The 21,641-nt window shown below is 38.7% G+C and overlaps 1 protein-coding gene across 2 annotated transcripts in view; it reads left to right on the top strand.

Annotated features, from left to right (window-relative positions):
- nbas (NBAS subunit of NRZ tethering complex) overlaps positions 1-21,641 on the top strand; it is a 116,382-nt gene that overhangs the window by 23,544 nt on the left and 71,197 nt on the right. For both annotated transcript variants that reach the window (XM_077552052.1, XM_077552054.1), the window contains 9 exons: positions 6,173-6,251; positions 8,709-8,813; positions 8,885-9,021; positions 11,605-11,691; positions 12,950-13,103; positions 13,974-14,159; positions 15,710-15,883; positions 16,629-16,762; positions 19,276-19,338. In XM_077552052.1, the coding sequence (XP_077408178.1) occupies positions 6,173-6,251; positions 8,709-8,813; positions 8,885-9,021; positions 11,605-11,691; positions 12,950-13,103; positions 13,974-14,159; positions 15,710-15,883; positions 16,629-16,762; positions 19,276-19,338 (1,119 nt within the window). The remainder of the gene's footprint in view (positions 1-6,172; positions 6,252-8,708; positions 8,814-8,884; positions 9,022-11,604; positions 11,692-12,949; positions 13,104-13,973; positions 14,160-15,709; positions 15,884-16,628; positions 16,763-19,275; positions 19,339-21,641) is intronic.

Here is a 21,641-nt window from a genome sequence, read left to right as displayed (position 1 = left end):
AGTGGCCACTAATCACCCCCTCATACGTGCAGATCCACTCGCACCATCAAGTCCTTCCTACGCACATTAGACACAATTAAATCGTTGGAAAGGTAAACGCGGGGGGAAAAAAAAAAACAGGCATTTACGCAAATAAATGGCGCTCATTAAAAATGCATTTGCGTGCAGATGTAGCTTTTTTTTCCCCGCAGCTGGATGCTCTCCATTGTCGCTCCCGCTTATCAGGCACTTAACCCTCAGCTCAACCAGTGCCGGCACAAGGTGTGCACTTTTCACACTTGAAATTCAAATCCATGAAAAGAAAATATGATTGGATTGAAAGAAATCACTTCAGATTCTAATGAATTGCTTTCTTTCTACATTTTTCTGTGTGCGCACGTGCGTGTGTGTGTGTGTGTGTTTGTAGTGTTCTCGGGCTAATGGATTCACCCCCGTCGCCTTGAGGCCTGCGGCAGAGGCCAGAGACGGATAATAATTCTCTTAATTTCTTTTTAACCACGCCGCCGTTCCAGAAAATGGCTTTGCATCGATCACATCTGCTGCGCGCGTGTGTAGATGAAGACGATATTTAACTGTTGTCTTGTCGCGCCGACTGCTCCGCTCGTCCCTCGGGGTACTGCGCCGTACACTTTGAAAATATTACACTGAGGCCCTGTTCACCGCGGGGGGGGGTCCCTTCCAGATCCCGCCGCAGTAGGTGAAAATCTGCAATATAGAGATCATGTTTTCGCTCCTGTCACGCGCTTAAGGTGGCGCTCGCTGCATGTTGATATTACGAGAGCAAATCGTTGTTGTCTTTGTAGCCTTCAGAGCCGAATGAATGACCCGATGGCCTCACTTTGTTTTGTGGTGGTTTTACTTCCTGGTGAAGCTTGTAGCGCTTGCAGCAGAGCGTTCACTCATTCCCAAAAGTCATATTACTATAAAGTACATAAATAATAACTACAAACCCCGGTCGGGACTTGTTTTTTTTCATGTTTTTTTTATAACACCCGTGTACACATTTGTCAACAAAACGTATTGTTTTGATCTTTTTTTGTCGCCACCTCATCCGTCTGTTTGTGTACGTTAATAAACTCGTACCCTGACGGCGTCAATAAACAACGCAGTGCCCGGCCTCCGTTATGCAACACAAAGAATCCCTTTTTAAAATGAGCACACGCGTTGCATATTCCGAGCTAGTTTCTGGCTGGTGCATTCAAGGCGGCGTGGTATTTCCAGTTTCCCACACACTCGCTCAATGATGGAATCAATCAAAGGTCGGGTTCGGCCCCTTAAGCCCTCTAAATCTCCATCGATTATGTGGAGTGTAGCAACACCGCTTTGCTTATTGTTGTTATTCCAGCAGTTTTTACTTTATACCGCAGTCTCTTAAAGACTCTTTTTTTTTTCTCCTGAGAAATAAAATATACGAGACGTTGGATGAAAACAAAATGATATTATGTGCATACAGTAAATAATTTTATTTAAAATACTTCTCAAAAATAGTGAAACTATCAATCAAAAGTCAAGGAAGATTTTTGGGCAAATTTTGCGATAGACGAGCAAAATTATATGAAAATGAATTATTTATTTATTAACAAAACAGGGATGTGATTTTTACGCTAATTCGCGGAATTCCGCTTTTTTTATCTCCCCTCCAAAAAAAAAAAATCCGATTTTTTTTTTTTTTTTTGGTATTTCATTGTGTATGCACATGACTCCGACAGATAACATCTTCTGCTATAACAAAGACATTTGTGGTATGCTCTAATATGAGTTACTTTTCATTTGGTCATGATACAATTATTTGTTCATGAAATTTGAACTCTTCAACATTATTTATGTGTTAACTTAGTAATCACATTAGTTAGATATGATGATATTCTCAGTGATAGTTTTTAAAAGCAAAGGCAGTCCAATGTTTTTGAATGTGACTGATTTTGAGTTGACTAAAACTGCCATTTTATATGGGATAGTTCAATATACATTGAAAATTTATGCTGTTGTTTTGTCTATTTCTTTGTCATGTGAGTGCATTGAAAGTACTTAAAAACACGGAAAAAACATGAGCTCCGGGGGGCTTCGCTCCGGGGGGCTTTGCCCCCCTTGTCCCCTCACCAGGGCACTGCCCTGGACCTAGCTGGGTGCCAGCGGCCCCCAGACCCCCGGCTAAAGATAATTTCACTTTGGTCAAATCACATCCCTGACAAAAACTGTTACGTGATAAAAAATTTTTAAAGAACAACTGTGGATGAATTGATCGTTAACAGTTAAAATTTGAATTATTAGCATGTTGGAAGCAAAATAGAGTACATAACGCGTGTTTACGTTGACATTTATAGTTCAAGGGCCTGATCTACAAAAGGTTAACTTTGTGAAAAAACAGGAACAAACTAAATGGAAATTAATTTAGCACGCGCAATGTGATTTGATTGTATGTCTTTAAACTATGCGTCTGAGGGGCAAAAAATGTGAAAAGCCAGAAACAAAAATTCTCACAATGTCGTCGTCTATTCTGCAATACAATTTTGTCGCTTCTGAATGATGAGTTGCTAGCTTCATTTAAATTAGCCGAACAATTGATTTCTTTTCTGTAACTCAAAAACGGTTGTTCCACTTCCACTTCCACTTCCAATTCCATCACTTTTGTTTTTTTCACGCTGAAGAACCGCCGGCGCTACCTAAAGCGTAAAACCTGCTTTTCATTAATTACTCTTGTCTCCACCACTTTGAAATCTTTGACCAACAGCGATTTCCCTTCCGCTTCTCACCACTTCTGGGCTCCAAAGAGCGCCGTTGTAATTAGCGCCAGTACGAGCGCTAAGCCGGCGCGCTTTGATGCAGCGGCGAGCGCGATGAGCCGGCGTTAATCTCTACCAGTGTGTGTAGAGGAAGCCCGATAAGGAGCGATAGTGCGCCCTGTAATGATGGATTAAGGCTGCGGTGGACGGGGTCGGTCAGATCCTCTGTGGTCACTCTTCACTTGATCGCTGTTATTAGCCAGCTTTCCGCGCTCCTTCCCGTGGAAATTGCCACATACAAAAGGAATCGCGATTCAGCCTTCGCGTTCCGTTGTTTTCAACTTTTAACTGTAAAACTTTATGAATTAAAAGGAGGATTGGCGAATATCTGTATTAGGCCGATGCAGCCTTATTTTCGATATCAGCTGCTAGTGGAGGCTGCCGATACCAGACACTGATACTTAAGGCAAAAAAAATATAAAAAATACATTGAGTAAGTCCTCCTTGGCAGTAGTTGGCGCTCTACGGCAGCAGATTGACACATCTGGATCAAAAAGAAAGGTCACAATTTTTTTTTGTCATTGTTTGAAATGGCATTGTATATTTCAAAAGTGTACGGTGTTGGTAGTCCGTATCGATACCGTCAATACTTGCACTGGTAACGGTCTGGAAAAAAAAAATGTATTCAATAAATATGGAAATGAATATAAACCAAAAAATTTATAATGTTTTTTTTAATGGTTTAATAAAATCCAAAATAATTATAAAATACCGTTAGTATAACATACATTAACATGTACCATACTCTAAAAAAATAACTATTTAAATAAACTGTTCAATTAAATTATTTTACTAAATATTTAAATGCATCATACAAAATCATTTAAAAATTATAATGAATAACCTATGAAATGTAATTAATATAAAGATACATTAAAATGTGTGTAGTTAAAAATATGAAATTAAAAGTAAAATAACATCAATATATTTTTGTGTTGATTATGTTAACTCTTGAAAATTGAATTGTTGAAAATTTGCTAAGTCATTAAATTTAATTTTGTCTTCTGGATTATTAACTCTTTGACTGCCAAAAACGTTATATAACGTTTAGTAAAATCATATGGAGGAGTACCAAAGACGTTAAAAGACGTTTTTTTAAAACAGAGGTGAAACTAACCATTTTCTATTGTTGATTACTGAAAAACGGAATAAGGTAGAAACAAACTTTTTTTTTCTGATGAAAGATGAGAGTCCAATCCTTCATGGTAGTATGTGTGTTTCCGTAGTCCAAACACAGAATTTTCTGTGGACCTTGAAAGATCAGTCAAAAATGCTTAAATCGGCTGGCACCCACGGCATCCCTTTTCTGAAAATGTCTGGCAGTCAAAGAGTTAATGAAATACAAAATAATTAAAAAATCATAAAAGATAACCTGTGGAATTAATGAAAAAAATACATTTAAAGGTATTTTTATGGATTATTTTAATAAACCATTTTTTTAATAATACATAACCTATGAAATATAATTTATCTAAATGTACATTTCAATTCATGACACAATATTTGCATGTATTTTTAAAATGATTTTGTGACATTTTTCCGTGAGAGGATGCAGCCTTTGGTTCCTGTTGCCATTTTGGGTCATTTTGAGCTTCCAACTTTGCAGAAACTGTCTGGGAGAAAGCCCCCCCCTCTCTTTAAATGTACTTTTACTTTTGACCAAACGTTGCACGTCTGGACAATTATTCCGTTTTCGTTTTATGCAATTGAAATCTCTCATCTGACCACTCGCCTCGCCCGGCTCTGCTTTACTGCCTTTCATTCCCTTCCTGATTGGAAGTAGCGTGCATCCAATAAAGCGCGGCGCCTTGTTACTTGCGGGGCCGTCCGCTTTATTTACGGCCGTGATTCAATTACGCAGAAAATGGATTTCGCCCCGACGCACAGTACAATCAGTCACTTGGCCGACAAGCGCCGTCCGATGCATAAGAAAAGCAAAGGCTTGCTGGTTGTTCTGGTCAGTTGATTTGTTGTGATTAGAGCGAGATGATGCCTACTTGGCGCTGTGGGAGATTTTAATGGACAATATTGGCGAGGCTTCCAGCAGTATTTTGAAGTCATCATACTCGTTTTTTTTTTCTTGAGGAAGCAGTGGAAAGCGGCGTTAGTGCTCGTAAAAAACCTAATTGGTACTTCTTACGATTCATCGATTTGTTGAGCACTAAGAATTCTTGGAAACAATTAACTCTTTGACTGCCAAAAACGTTAAATAACGTTTAGTAAAATCCTATGGAGGAGTGCCAAAGACGTTAAAAGACGTTTTTTTCAAAACAGAGGTGAAACTAACCATTTTCTATTGTTGATTACTGAAAAACGGAATAAGGTAGAAACAAAAAAAAAAATTCTGATGAAAGATGAGAGTCCAATCTTTCATTTGGTAGTATGTGTGTTTCCATAGTCCAAACACATAATTTTCTGTGGACCTTGAAAGATCAGTCAAAAATGCTTAAATCGGCTGGCACCCACGGCATCCCTTTTCTGAAAACGTCTGGCAGTCAAAGAGTTAATGGCATTTATGAGGGATTTGTTGTGACTCTGTCTTACCTTATCTAATTTTCAACTTCACACTATTATGAAAGAGGATAGATCAAATGCTAACATGCTAACAGCTGTTCTGCTAACATTTAGCGCGACGGCAGCCCAAGTGGAGAACGTTTAGAGGCATTTCGAAAAAGGTTTTGCTTTCCTCCTGTGCTTGCAGACTATTTTGAAGAAGAGTTCATGCGATGCTAACATGCTAACATTTATCATGCTAATGAATACAAAGTCTACACACCCCTGTTTGATTGTTAGTATAATAATGATTTCAAAATATTGAGTTGGGGTAAAAATCTTTTTAAGAGGTGAATTAAAATAATCTATTATAATAATAATGTGGTTGCACAAGTGTGCACACCCTTTTACAATTGGGGTTGTGGCTGTGTTTTGTTTTTTTCTTTTACTACATTCAAACTCACATTAACTCTTTGACTGCCAAAAACGTTAAATAACGTTTAGTAAAATCCTATGGAGGAGTGCCAAAAACGTTAAAAGACGTTTTTTCCAAAACAGAGGTGAAACTAACCATTTTCTATTGTTGATTACTGAAAAACGGAATAAGGTAGAAACAAACTTTTTGTTTCTGATGAAAGATGAGAGTCCAATCTTTCATTTGGTAGTATGTGTGTTTCCATAGTCCAAACACATAATTTTCTGTGGACCTTGAAAGATCAGTCAAAAATGCTTAAATCGGCTGGCACCCACGGCATCCCTTTTCTGAAAACGTCTGGCAGTCAAAGAGTTAAATAGACATCAGCACACGTCTGCTACTACAGTAATTAAGATGTTTGCTTTCTAGCAGAAGGCTGAAGGTTTTATGCTAAAGTCCCAAGAAAATTTTCTTGTTGCAGACTGACTCTGGAGCAGAAGGAGCTGTGTCGGAGCCGACTGAAGCTGCTGTCGTACTTGGACCGGCTGGCAACGTACGAGGTAACTTGAAGTGCATTAACGCCGTAATTGTTGCTGTGAACGCAATTGTGTTATTATTTCATGTCCATCCAAAGGCAGTCAAAAGTTTTATGACGCTTTCATTAAGCATTTCCACTTTAAAAGTGTTCATATATCTCACCGCCCGCACAAAAACCTTTAACTTCATGTAATGCGGTCAAACCAACGGACGTCATCCTCCAATGGCAAAGGGCAGAAGAAACTTGATTGGTTTAACCTTTCATCAAATAAAAGGTTGCAGCCATGTTTTTTTTTTTGTCTTCTTCTTGTCCACGTTAATGCTACTTTCGTATTTACTGATTACGCCGCATGGAGCCGGAAGCATCAGTGGAATATTAATGAAAGGCGCAAATGAGCTTCACAAACGTTTATAGCATTGCAACATAGATGCTATTTAGTGTTAGCATTAAGCTAACAGACTTAAAAGCTGAGAGTACACAAAATGTTTTCTGTTCTGTTTGACACAAAAACTTTTGCTCGTATCTCAAATTACAGCAAAAAAAATTCAGCTGAACGACAACTTGTATCGCCAAAAAACCCGTAAATTGAGTCGCTTGTATCTCAAGACACGGCTATAATCTCTGTTCTGCCTTACTTGGAGCTGTTGCGAAACCAATTGCTTTCTCAGCCGCTCATAAAGTCCCGCCCAAAGCAAAAAATGAGGATTTTCTTATCAACCTTCCATTGATATTCTCTCTGAAGCGTACTAATCTCATTTTCAAAATATTGAAAGCTTGTAGCCCATATTTGCGTTAGAGGCATTTGGAGAATCGGACACAAGAATGGACGGCTTTTCGCTGAGAAATGCGCTTTCATTGCCCTGGTGAAGGCCACCAAAAATATATCAAGCTGGAGACTTGAGATTCAGGGTGAGTAATGTGAAAGGCGCCACCTTTTTCCACGCTCCATAAATCGCCCGCACGGCACGGCGCGGCGCGGCGCACTTTTTCTCAAGCAGCCAGCAGGAAAAAAGACGAGATTTTAGCCCGCTCACATCGAAGCGAGCCAGACGGACATTGTCATGGTAACCGCAGCTGCGCCGGCACATCTGTTCTCCCCGGCCGTCCATGAATATGATATTACGGAGGTTTTATCATCCCAACTAGGCTCGACGCCGTCTGAGCACGGCCCATTCAAAGGCTGCTTGCCAGACCCGCACGCAGTTTAGAAGATTGTTTTTTTTTTGGGGGGGGGGGAATCCCATTTGAAATAATGTGAATAGCAATAATATGTTCCTGGTCAAACTGACTTCATTCTAAAACCTTGAACTCAGTCATTGGCAGCTGTTTTCAAAGCAGACCTTTATTGCCGGCCGTTTAACTCTTTGACTGCCAACCGTTTTCAGAAAAGGGATGCCGTGGGTGCCAGCCGATTTAAGCATTTTTGACGGATCTTTCAAGGTCCACAGAAAATTATGTGTTTGGACTATGGAAACACACAGACTACCAAATGAAAGATTGGACTCTCATCTTTCATCAGAAAAAAAAGTTTGTTTCTACCTTATTCCGTTTTTCAGTAATCAACAATAGAAAATGGTTAGTTTCACCTCTGTTTTGAAAAAAACGTCTTTTAACGTCTTTGGCACTCCTCCATAGGATTTTACTAAACGTTATTTAACGTTTTTGGCAGTCAAAGAGTTAAGAGCATTTGGACTGACCCACAGAATATTGTGCTTTGTGAAATAGAAACGTAAGTCTAAGTCTCTCCTTTGAGTAGAAAAAAAAAGTTGGTTTCTATCTTTTTACATTATTTACTCACCCAAAACGGGTTTTTGACAAAAAAGGCAGAGAAAACGAGCATTTTGTGAAAAGAAACTCGTCAAGCAGAACGGTGACTTTGGCGCTTTTTTTGTTGTTTGTCAGCTATGACACAAAAACAAGACTGGGAAAGGGCTTTTAATGGGAAATAGGTATTTATTGACAGATATATAACTAAGTTTGTATTTTTTTTGTATATCTTTTTATCGGGGTGTCAACATTAGTACTGTACTTTAATTTGTTGATTTAAAGTTCCTTTAACTCCAATTCCAGTCTTAAAGATAAGCTAGCTCTTGATATGAAAAGAAAAATGCACTGGGGATGCATGTCTTACAAATGCAATTATGCCATCTAGTGGCAAAAAAATTTTTTCGACACAAATCTATATCACACTTTATTTTTTTTTTACAGTATATAATTCAAACTCAATTTTAGGAATTCTTTTGAAATTACTGTATACATGGCTAAAAGATGCAGCCATATTTCTATTAGTTCAACATTTTTTTTTTTGTTAACAAGAGTATGAATTTTATTTTAAATTTAGAACAGATTTAAAATTTGCGACTAACTGTGAGTTAACTATTGAAGTCATGCAATTAATTATGATTAAAAATTGTTATCGCCTGACACCCCTACTTTTTTTGTATTCATTGGTATTGTCGTGTTATTGTTCTCCCTACAGGAGATACTCGGAGGCTCCCACGCAGCCGAGCAGAAATACGACGCAGAGTTCTTCAAGAAGTTCCGTAGTCAGAATATCGTTTTGTCGGCGCGCAACTACGCCAGGGTAAAATTGAATTCCTACTGCGATAACTCTTGTTTTACTGTCGACGTAATCCAAATTATTTGGGGCGACAGGAAAGTAATGTGCAGGCTCTGGACATCCTCTTCACGTACCACGGAGGAGAAGTGCTCCAACATCGACTCGCCATCCTTTCAAACTTCCCCGAGACCACATCTCCGCACGAGTACACCATTTTGCTGCCTGAGGTCTGGTGAGTATTTGCCGCACCAACCAAATGTTGCTAAAAGTTGAAATGTTGAAACCATGTCAATCTAACACTGCTACAAACTGAGAGAAAAAAAAAAGATGCCCACAAATGTTTCAGCCAAGAAAATTGTCAACTTAAAGCCTCTGGTGTCTAGAATATATTCTGGGTGTCAAATAAAAATGCAGGGAATTTGGCAAAAAACGCGCATTCACGCCTATAAACGTCAAAAATTAATTTAATCTATTTCTATTAGTTTAACGTTTTTCCCCGACTTTTGTTAACAAGAGTATGAAAACCTAGACATTTCTTTTAATAATCTTTTTTTTTTGGGTAAGAAAAGATTATTACAAATTAGGGGCGTCAGGCGATTACATTTTTTTTAATTGTAATTAATCGTATGACTTCAATAGTTAACTCACGATTAATCACACATTTTATATCTGTTCTAAATGTACAATATTTTTTTCCTAGGTTTTCATACTCTTGTTAACAAAAGTGGTAAAAAATGTTCAACTAATGGAAATAGTTCAAATAAATTTTTGACGTCTATAGCCGTCAATGGCAGTGAATGAGTTAAAGTTACTCATAATGCTCATTTATTGACTTTTACGGCTAGACATGCCTGAAAAGTCAACGTTTGACAAGTGGTAGTGTCACCTTGCATTGCTTTCAATGTTTCAACAAGTGTGCATGGAGCTGATGAAACAAATGTGTGCACTCAGTAAGAGCTGACAAAGGCATCAAAGTCAAACGCGCTTATTTCCACTTCCAAATGGAAATGTAGCAAGTGAAATATATTATTTATTGTTGTTGTAGGAGTAGCAGCCACATTAGCCTTGGGTCGGTCGTCGTCATCTTCTTCTTCTTACTTGAAGTGTTAGCAGAAGTTTTTTAGTTTTTTGGGGTTTATTAGGCTTTACACAATCAGGATTTTGGAGCCAATCACCTATCAACGAGTTTAACTCTTTGACTGCCAGACGTTTTCAGAAACGGGTTGTCCCCAGTGCCAGCCGATTTTAAGCATTTTGACTGATCTTTCAAGGTCCATAGAAAATTATGTGTTTGGACTATGGAAACACACATACTACCAAATGAAAGATTGGACTCTCATCTTTCATCAGAAAAAAAAGTTTGTTTCTACCTTATTCCGTTTTTCAGTAATCAACAATAGAAAATGGTTAGTTTCACCTCTGTTTTGAAACAAACGTCTTTTAACGTCTTTGGCACTCCTCCATAGGATTTTACTAAACGTTATTTAACGTTTTTGGCAGTCAAAGAGTTAATAAAAAAAATTAAAATAAAAAGTCCAAATATGGTATTCTGATTAATATTGTGTTAGTGGAATATGAATTAAGCAGCAAAATCCCGCCGTTTTTAATCCATCTCACGGGGCGGCCATTTTGCCACTTGCTGTCGACTGATGATGACATCAATGGGATGATGTAATATTAATCAGAATGTCACGTTTAGACTAGTGAGGTCTCATTTAACATATTATTGCCAAAAAATGTTTAAGGTTGACTTCCACTTTACCCGACATGGAGCAGCAACAGCACATACAAACAGCCTCTTAATGGAGTTCTTCTGTGATGCTGCATATCTTCCAGTATAGCTCAGTGCTGCCACGCATGTTGTGGCACAATGTGGTACTGCACTCCAGCTGTGCAATGCTAAATTCAAACCGGTCTGTGTACACTAAAAATACAAATCTGCGAAGGGATTTGAGTGCAAATGTGATGGCCTGTGATATAGTGAGGGCTTGCTGTTTTTGTTTTGGCACGCGCGCGCGCGCACGCACGCACGCACGTGCACCCTCTCCCTTTTTTCCTTAGCGGCTTGTGTGAGTTTTTTGTATGGATGTGGGGCATTTGCAGCTCTGCAGTGAGCATCCATCACGGCCAGCCGGGCTCACCGCGGGCCGCTTCCCCGCTGTCCCCCGGCTTACGAGCGCCGGCCGCACTGCAGCACGCGAGCGAGCGAGCGGGCGAGCGGGGCGGGAGGGAGAAGCAGCAGCAGCAGCCCTGCCGTGATTATTGATCAGGTTAAAGTAGCAGAAAAAAAGGAAAGAAAAAGAGCCAAAGTTTCACAACTTGGCCTTGAATTGGTCTGTTTTTGCTCCTTTTCCTCGGCGCTCTCGGCTTGTGATTGCAGGATTGTCGGAATTATTCATTCCGCACATCAGTATCTTCGCTCTCACATGAATATTTACCCTCCATCTTTCTTTCAAATGAGCTTTTTCTTTTTAAAGACAACCTTCCAGGGATCCCAGTCTTTTTATTAATTCCTCGCTGTAATGAATGAACTTGCGGCGGTGTTGGTGAAAGATAAACGTTCCATTTTTAATAGGCATCACTTGCCACTTTGGATGATTGTTTTGTGCTACTTTATGATCGCGGCGGCGTTAAACAGAAGCTTAAAGAGAAGCTTTCTAAGATTCACAATGCAACCTGGAAATCCCTATCAAAAGAAAGTTAAAATATCTTATAAATGTCACACACCACACAGAAGAACGTTGAGAATGAGAATTCAAAATCTGGACGTTTTGTTTTTCTTAACCTCGCGTCCGCGTTTTCTTTTTTGGGTCAGCGTGGACGAGCGAGGCGAGCGGGCACTGATGGCTTGGGACGAGCAGCGGCACCGACAGACGGACTGGTGCGAGGCCGATGACTGCAGGTGAGCTCCGATTATGTTGCCGCCGTAAAACGCCGCCCTCCAGTTGTGGCCAGATGCTTCTTCCGCTGGCGTGGCGACGGGTGGCAAAAAAACGGGCCCGTTATCCAAATGTGAAAGCAACTCGTCGGACTTGCCAACGTGCGCCTGCCAGGCCGCAGTCATTGCCACCTGCAATTAGTCAACTCTTATTTCGGCACCACATCGGTGCAACTTTGAACTTTGCGACATTCAAATGACATCACTGTTTGATGTAAGGCAAAGGTCAAGGCCAAGTTTTTGCAAATCATCTGTCGCCAAAGAAATTAATGGAATTGCCATTCATCTGTTACAGCTTCCTAAAAAAAAAAAATACAACACAATTTTAGTGATATTTTTAAATAAGAAAAATAATAGCTGACAGTTTAGTTGTTTTTTTTCTTCATTGAAAAAATTAAGTAAGGCTGGGTAATAAATCAAATTAATTTGATTACTCGTCATTTTGAAAATTGAATTGTTGAAAATTTGCTAAGTCATTAAATTTAATTTTGTCTTCTGGATTTTTAACTCTTTGACTGCCAAAAACGTTAAATAACGTTTAGTAAAATTCTATGGAGGAGTGCCAAAGACGTTAAAAGACGTTTGTTTCAAAACAGAGGTGAAACTAACCATTTTCTATTGTTGATTACTGAAAAACGGAATAAGGTAGAAACAAACTTTTTTTTCTGATGAAAGATGAGAGTCCAATCTTTCATTTGGTAGTATGTGTGTTTCCATAGTCCAAACACATAATTTTCTGTGGACCTTGAAAGATCAGTCAAAAATGCTTAAAATCGGCTGGCACCCACGGCATCCCTTTTCTGAAAACGTCTGGCGGTCAAAGAGTTAACTCATTCACTCCCAGCCATTTTCACTGAAGCAACCCCCTTTGCTCCCGGCTGTTTTACTGGATTTTGACAGATTTTGCAAGGCCCACAGAATATTGTGTTCTAATGCTATTAAAAACATGGAACGAAAAGAAAGATTAGAGTATCTTATTTCATCAGGTAAAAAAAAAAAAAAAGTATATGTCTATCTGTTTCCGTTTTGCAGCAATTAGCATTAAATTTAAAAGAGCTTTTTGGCAACATGGCCCTGGTCGATCTCTTATACTCTGCTGCCACCTGCTGGCCGTTTGTGTAATAACCTACCATTTCTTCAACCGTTCTTTGCAGTAGAGAGGCTGCATCAAAGCCTTCTGTATGCTCTTTTTTTTTTATCGAAACACGATGACCTCGGTCAGGGCCGTGTTGGAGCAGAACCAGTTTGACGACGACGCCTTCCTGTACGAGGATGCTCCAGATCTGCTGCGCTTCCGCTCGCCGGCGCCCTCCGTGCAGCTCCTGGCTGACTGGTACTGCAGCCGAGCGCGGGATATCGAGTCGTGCTCACGCCAGGTACAGCCAGCACATCTAGCCACCCTTTCGGCAGCCTTGCCTTGAGATACGAGTAACCTGACTTACTTTTTATGGCGAAAATGGCCGCAAGGGCTTTTAATGTTGTCAGACTGGGCCCACTCGACACCGTTCGGGCTTGTCACAGTAGATTTACAAGTGTGCGGCCGTCCCTCTTTTTTTTTATGTCGTAAACCAATGGAGGAAAAGCATGAGGATGATTTGGTGGTTTGTTGCTCATTTTTCCAAGACAACTGTGGGGAATCGCGCCTTTCATCATCATCATCATCCTCCTCTCGAGATGAAGCCACTACTTGCACGCGAGTGTGCGGGAGTGTAAAACCGTCTGTGTTAATCTCCAGGAATCACAGCAGCAGCTCTCTTCTTCTTTCCTTCTCTCCCTTGTTCCTTTTTAATTAGTCCCTTTCTTGCTCTACACGTCACTTTACTCCGGGAGCCCCCAGGGATCTTACCTCAGTCCCTTGATGCTTGAGCCTCTTACACTTTTTTCCCACGAAGTCCGGACACTTAGAGCGCAGACCTTCACCAAGGCTTAATCAAGCTGAATTTAATTTTATTGTAGAATTGCCCTTTGTTATTTTTTTTTTAATTGGATCGGTGCATATCCTTAAAAATCTGCTTTTTCTTTATTTTTAATTTTAATAAAATGTAAAAATCGAATTTATTTGATTTATTCTTAAAGGTTTATTTTCATTCTTCACCAAGTTACAATACCTATCAATTATATATTTTTTTAAATCCCCAATTTTTAGGGATAGAAATGTCACATTTTGATTTTCAAAGTGAATTTTTAGTCGTTGTTTTTTGACCGTATGAAAAGATGCCGAACGTAACGCAAGTGTTGTGGCGCAGGTGGACTGCGCGTTGTCGCTGGTGCGTCTGGGGACGGAGCGCGCCGTCCCCGGGCTGGAGCTTTTGTGCGACGACCTGGTGACCCTGGAGACGCTCGTCTACGAGATGCTGGACGAAATCAACCTGACGCTCCGAGACCTGCAGCAACTCGCCGACATCGACAAGCTGCGCCTGCTCATGAAGAATGTAAGTTGGACACAAACATTCAAAAACATTGCGTGTGACTGTGTCCGGTGTTAAGTGTTTTATTTTTTACAAGCAAAATGTGCGTGTAAACTTGTGAGAAAATCTAAACAGAGCATTAATATTATTTTATTTATGTTTTCCTAAATATTTTTTGGTACTTTTTATAGTATATAAGTATATAGTTATAATATTCTGTGGCAAAATCAATGAAAAAAACCCCAACCATTATTATTTGTGTAAATGATTTGTAAAAATAATTTGGGACAAAAATCAAAAGTTGGTGTTACTCTTTTTATAATTTTAATTTTTAATTTTTAATTAAAGCAGTATTATTTTTAACTGAATTTGTCAAAACTGATTATCATTATTCTATCATGGCAAAGGATATGAAAATGATGAAATTATTGTTTTTATTAAATCAAATTTTCCACTAATTTTCACCAAAATGAATCAAAACCAACAGTTATTTCTCCAAATTTGGAAAAATAATAAAAAAAAAAAATTCTTAGCAAACCATTATAATTTTTGTAAATCAATTTTTTGAGCAATCAAAATGAGCATTCTCATTAGTTTTTTTGTCCTAAGCGGTCAAAGATTAGCATTATTATTTTTAAACAAAATGTTTTTTTTGTTCTTTTTTTTTGGTGGAATTTGTGGACGTATAGTCTAAAAATAATCAAAACAAGTCCTTTATTGCATTTAAAAAAAATATTTATTTTTTGATGTATATGTTAATTTTGTTTGGAGTCAGAACATTTCCTAGAGGTCGTCGAGTTCCCATTCTTTCCTCTCGGGCGTCGAGTGTCGTTTGTTCCGCAGTGTTTGTTTTCCCGTTCCATTTGAGCACGCTAATAAAAGCCGGCGGCAGTGGTGTTGCCGGTGGCTGTTGCGGCTAGCGTAGCGACCGCCGTGTCCTTGGAGTGCGTTATATGAGGCGGACGGTCACTAATGGGCCGCCTGCTACTTGAACCTGCCAGGACGGGCGCCAGTAAGATCAGCCATGCGGGCCCGCAAATGTCGTTTACTGCCACGACAACAACCGCTTGACTGCCCCGTCGGGACTCGCTTGCTCGCTCTCATGTTCTTAAATTAAATTATCTCCTTTGCCTGCATCTGATGTCCTCTATCACAAAGCAGCCAAGTAAAGTCAAGTATTTCAATAGTTATATATCACTGGCGCTAAGTAGTGATGGCAAAATGAAGCTTCATGAAGCACTTGTGATTTTTTTTTTTAAGTCCCCTAGATGGTGCTCTTGGTTGGAAGATACAGTGGAAATTTAATACATTTCCATTGCACTAGCCTTTATATTTAAACCAAGAGCACCATCTCGGGGACTTAAAAAAAAAATCACAAGTGCTTCACGAAGCTTCATTTTGCCATCACTAGCGCTAAGTGCACTTCTTCTACCTCCAAATTCATTACTTTTCAGGAGAGGGGAAAAAAAAAAGATTGCATGTTTGTTCGAAGCGTCGTCAAAGCCATTTTAAACGAATTTTGTCCATTTTCTTCGTCAAGTGTATAAAGTTAGTAAATGTCTTTGTGGCAACAGTCCAGCAGGGATCGCTACGTAAAAGACGCCTTCCAGTGGATGGTGCCCTTCCTGCACCGCTGCGAACGGCAGGAGGAGGGCGCCGCCGAGCGTCTGCTGCGGGACTTCCTGGTGGGACTGGCCTGCAGCGACCTCGCCTTTCCGCTCATCATCTTCCAGCACTCCAAACCTGAAGTGAGGGCCACGAAAAGTTTACAAGAGCACTATTGTGGTTATTTGAAGTTGCAATCATTTCAGGCCGGAAATATTTGTAAATTGGTGCCACCGTTTCAGTCCTGTTATATTTAAAACCAGGTGTGTTGTTTTTTATGAATTAAATATGGCTACTTTTCATTGCCAAAAATGATCAAATCTGAGCAGTGGTGCTTTTGTAAATACATTTTTTAAATCAATTTGTAGCAAAAAAAGATTTAAAACTGAAAATTTATGTTTTTGGAAATGTTGAAAAATCAATCAAAAAGTCATCTTGGCTACTATTGTAAATTATTTTTTTGTAGTCAAATTTGACCATTGTATATATTTTTTTAATTAAAAGTACATTTGTTTTAAAATTAATCCGTTTTTTTAATCAGAAAGTATTTTTCAGCTATATTTTTTTAAAGTCAATCAAAACGGCATTATTATAAATAAGCAATATTTTAAAAAAATATATGGCAAAATTATTTAAAACTGAGCATTTCTACTTTACTCTATTGTCAATATGTGAATTATTTAATCAGCAAATTATTTTTGCAAATATCTCTCAAGAATATTTTTTGTTAAAATCATTAAATGCTTATGCCTACGGGGAGGCTGAGCTAATGTCTATGCTTTCCATTGCCTTTGATGGGAAAAGTCGCCCCTGCCAACATGGCCGCCATGCTTGCACACCTGCACGAGTCTACAGCAAATCCGTTGATTGCGAGTCGTCTTCATCCAGTGTCCGCAGAAGGTGATCGGGGACCCTGACCAGCTGATGGCGGTGGCGCTCGAGTGCATCTACTGCAGCGAAAGGGACAACCAGCTCAGCCTGTGTTACGACATCCTGGAGTGTCTGCCTCAGCGGGGCTTCGGGTAAGAAGAAAAGCAAAACGTGGTGGCCCTGTTGTCTCCCTTTTGGGGACTTCAAGGTGTCATTAGGAACTGCAGCTCCTCCCTGTGTCCTGCTCTCGTTCCACTTCGGCTCCCCCGTAAGACTGCGTGCATTTCAAAGAGGGGGAATCGGATACCGGTGATGATTAGATGGGTCATGTATGGAGGATCAAAACTGCCAAAATTCAAAATAAATAAATGACTAAATAAATAAATGACTAAAAGTGAAAATAAAAACGGATATAAAAAATATAATTCGAAAATAAATATAAATGGAAAAAAATATATATCCATAAATAAAAGTAAAAATAAATACAACAATTAAAAAAACGAAATTCAAAAAATAATAATAAATATATTTCACAACATTTGGAATATGTTTTTACAGCAGACTCATTTTAACATTGCGAAATCCAAGAAACGGGGGCAGCTGTGACAGTCATTACCTGAGTCCTTAGGCACCGCGTTCTCATTTTTGACAGCAATTGGCCAAATGGCAGCCTCTTGAGTTGCCTAAAAAGCAGTCGGACTTTGCTGCTTGATTCATATTCCACAAACACAATATCAGTCAGAATGTCGTCTTTAGACTAGTGGGGGCGCATAGAACATATTGTAAAGAAACATTTTGACTTGCCTGTCCCCTTTCAAATGTCTTCTGTGCAAAGCAATCGAGCTTTTGATGATGATGATGATGATGATGATGATGATGATAGCAACTAAAATGTACTTTTGCCGCTATATTGATTATTATAGCGCCATTTCATACAAAGCATCTGACTCACCATCATAGAATACTTTCTAAATGGCTCTGATTTTCTCTCACTTACTGAGCACTTAAGCTACATGGACTGGGCTCATTTTTTCCCCCTGATTTTGCATGAAGTCGCTTTATTGGGAAAAAATAAATTCACAAGTGCATTCTTAAAAGACGGTCGAGGGAGACGAGGAACGAAGGTGATGGGAAGGTGGAACAAGTCTTGTGGGGGGAAAAAACTGACAATCTGAGACAAAAAATAATAATAGAAACACACACACACAGACTCTTGGGCTAGTTGGTCCTGGGTCACCTCCCTTGCGAGCGTCATAGAAGCCTGACCCAGAATCATCGGCCTGGAAGCGAAACGTCATGGGGGCTTTTTTTTTTATTTTTAGGGTGGCATCGTAGTGGGCGCAAAAAACAGGCCACGATACTCATTATGCGTCTCCAGCTCGATGAATGACAAATTCGGGCTTTTGCACCAAACGAGGGTCACATACCAAAAAAAGAGCTGGAAGACTTTTATGAAACATGCATAAAACACATTTAATATGCAGTTGGACAACTAATTAAAAGAACATCTAAACCTAACTCAGATTGGTGTTATTTGTAACAAAGTAAACAAAAAAAATGGTGGATTACCTTGAAATGTTCATAAAAAATTTTTTTTAATTTATTTTAACTCTTTGACTGCCAGACGTTTTGAGAAAAGGGATGCCGTGGGTGCCAGCCGATTTAAGCATTTTGACTGATCTTTCAAGGTCCACATAAAATTATGTGTTTGGACTATGGAAACACACATACTACCAAATGAAAGATTGGACTCTCATCTTTCATCAGAAAAAAAAGTTTGTTTCTACCTTATTCCGTTTTTCAGTAATCAACAATAGAAAATGGTTAGTTTCACCTCTGTTTTGAAACAAACGTCTTTTAACGTCTTTGGCACTCCTCCATAGGATTTTACTAAACGTTATTTAACGTTTTTGGCAGTCAAAGAGTTAATAATCCAGAAGACAAAATTAAATTTAATGACTTAGCAAATTTTCAACAATTCAATTTTCAAAATGACAAGTAATCAAATTAATTTGATTTATTACCCAGCCTTACTTAATTTTTTCAATGAAGAAAAAAAACAACTAAACTGTCAGCTATTATTTTTCTTATTTAAAAATATCACTAAAATTGTATTGTATTTTTTTTTTAGGAAGCTAACAGATGAATGGCAATTCCATTAATTTCTTTGGCGACAGATGATTTGCAAAAACTTGGCCTTGACCTTTGCCTTACATTAAACAGTGATGTTGTATATATATACTCTCATCTTTCATCAGAAAAAAAAAGTTTCTTTCTACCTTATTCCGTTTTTGAGTAATCAACAATAGAAAATGGTTAGTTTCACCTCTGTTTTGAAACAAACGTCTTTTAACGTCTTTGGCACTCCTCCATAGGATTTTACTGAACGTTATTTAACGTTTTTGGCAGTCAAAGAGTTAAATAAAAAAAATATGTGAACATTTTTTGTCAAGTTTTTGCATAAAAATATATACAGATTTTTTTTTTTTGCAATTCTACATTTGAAAAGTAAATCTTTATTTAAAACATAATAACCAATAACCTTCATGCAGCCAGTTATAGATGTTTACCAGGCCAGACTTTGCACACTTTTACCGTATTTGAAAATTCACTTAAAAAAAAAAAATATATATATTTTTTTAATTGTATTTTTCTAATTTTCCAGGCCACAGACGGACGTCACACCATCTTTGCACGATCGGGTGGACAAACTGGAGAAGCACCTCAGGTAACTTCTTCTCACCTGTACTTTATTCAGTTTTTTTGTTGTTGTTTCTTTTGCATCCACATATTTGTCTTACCAAAAAAAAAAGTTGGCCATTTTTTTTCAAAAATGGATGCACGTTCATTCAAGGCATTTCATTAGTTGTGTCAATAGAGGTCACTAAACCAAAATAGCGTGTGATTGCTAAGCAAGCAACCACGTGGCCAATGAAATAAAGTTTATTGAAACTGGTATTCTACTGACATTCTTTTATTTTGAAGGCCTTACTTTTGACAGGATGTTACATTGACGCATACCGGGGAGGCTTGTTGTTGCTTTGAGTTGTTAATAAAAGCTTTTTAAATGTTCATTTATCCACTTAATTAGTCAGTTATATTTATTTCACGAATAGTTATTCATAACACAATGTATTTTTTCTTACTAGTTTTGGGTGTCCGGAACGGATGAATTGGATTTACATTATTCAAGACTTAATCAGTAAAAGCGAGTTCCTGCCGTATTTCACAAGCAAAACCAAGCGCAATCATGCTGCAATCGTGTCTGAAGACAGCCGAGATGTTTGCTTTGTAGTTACTGTCGCTTTCCCTCCTCCCCTCATAATGGGCCTCTGATGGAGAACAGCGGCAGGAGAAAAAAAAAAAAAAAAAAAAAAAAAAAAAGCAAGCACAGTCATCACACGCGCACGCACGCACACACACACACACACGCATGTGCGCAATATATCAAAGCAGCGGCAACGGTCCCGTGGCGTTCAAACGGCCTGCGGCGCTTTTTGCTGCTACAGTTTAAAATCACCTCCATGTCGCGCTCCTCTTCTTCTTCTTCTGCTCCTCCTCCTCCTCTTCGCTGCCCCCTCAGGGTGAACCCCTCGACACACTGCGGTGATGGGGAGGAATGAGGATAAGGAGGGCAAAGGGTGACACACGGAGGGGAATGCAGATGAGGAGGAGGAAGTGGGCTTTGTACTTCAATGTTGGCCTTTACTTTTTAAAACCAGATTTTTTTTTTAATAGGCGGAGAACCTTGTGCGTGTGCGTGCGGTTTCGTATGTAAAATAGCCCCACTCTTTCGTTACAAGTTGGCCGGGAGTGCAGATTGGCTCCCACACATATTTTTAGGAAAATATTTGCTTTCATTTTCACACTTGATGGATGGAGATGCCTTCCGTTTTCACCGTCAAGAAGAAAAATGGGCAGGAACTGTAAATGTTTCACTTGAATTCGCGTCCACACACGACTGAGCCCATTTGAACGTCGTCATCATTTGAATGTGTTCTCCTTTTAGAATAAAGCAAGTTGCCTCTTTTTGAAAATCAAGAAATTTGCTATGAATATCTATCATGAGAAGACCCGCAAAAAGGTCTCAGGAACCCGTGCCCCAAAAAGACATTTGCCATTTTGGTTTAACGTGGCCATTTTAAAGTCATTTTGACCTTTTCCAGGGGTCAACTCGGCTCGATTCGATTTTGATTCACAAGAGTTCAGTTTGATTCAATTTTGATTTTTTTTTTTATGATTCCATTCACTTCACTTCAATCCGAATACTTATGAAACATCAAGTCTTAAAAATCAAACACATGATAAAAACTCCACAAACATCAAATTTCTAATTAAATTGTGTGGAGGAAGTAACTGGTTAAATGAATTAAATGTTACACAAACATTGGCATCAGCAAGAGAGCTGAAATGAAAATATTAGATAAGATTCTGAATTGTCTTAATTAAAGTGCAATAAGTCAGTCCTTTCATAAATGTAAGAAAATACTTTTAAATTTATGTGAACAGTAAATGTCAACAAAATAGTAAAATACAAAAAATTTCAAAAAATTCTATTCTTATAAATTTATGGAAAAAAAGAGAAATTAAATGAATCAATTTATGCACATTAAAAACAGTTGGGTCAAAAATAACCCCAACTGTGGGTCAAAAATGGACCAATCCCGTACTTGGGTCAATTTGACCCAATTTTGAGTCAAGAAATTGGTCTTTTAGAGTAAAACAACTCATGAATATTGATCAGATCCTTTACTTGTGTCAAAAAATTGGGTCATTTTTGTATAAAACAACCCCAAAAATGGGGTCAAATTGACCCATGTAGTGGATCGGTCCATTTTTGATCCATAATTACTTACATGAAAATTGGTCAACATATCTACAATGAGAAAGCCCCACAAAAAAAGTCTCAAAAACCCACGTTAGAGACACACACAGGAAGTCTGCCATTTTGGTTTAACGTGGCCATTTTAAAGTAATTTTGACCTTTTCCAGGGGTCAACTCGGCTCGATTCGATTTTGATTCACAAGAGT

The sequence above is a fragment of the Vanacampus margaritifer genome, chromosome 19, assembly GCF_051991255.1.
Source record: "Vanacampus margaritifer isolate UIUO_Vmar chromosome 19, RoL_Vmar_1.0, whole genome shotgun sequence".
Taxonomy (NCBI): Eukaryota; Metazoa; Chordata; class Actinopteri; order Syngnathiformes; family Syngnathidae; genus Vanacampus; species Vanacampus margaritifer.
The sequence above is the reverse complement of the archived record's forward strand: the minus strand, read 5'-3'. Positions and strand labels throughout refer to the sequence as shown.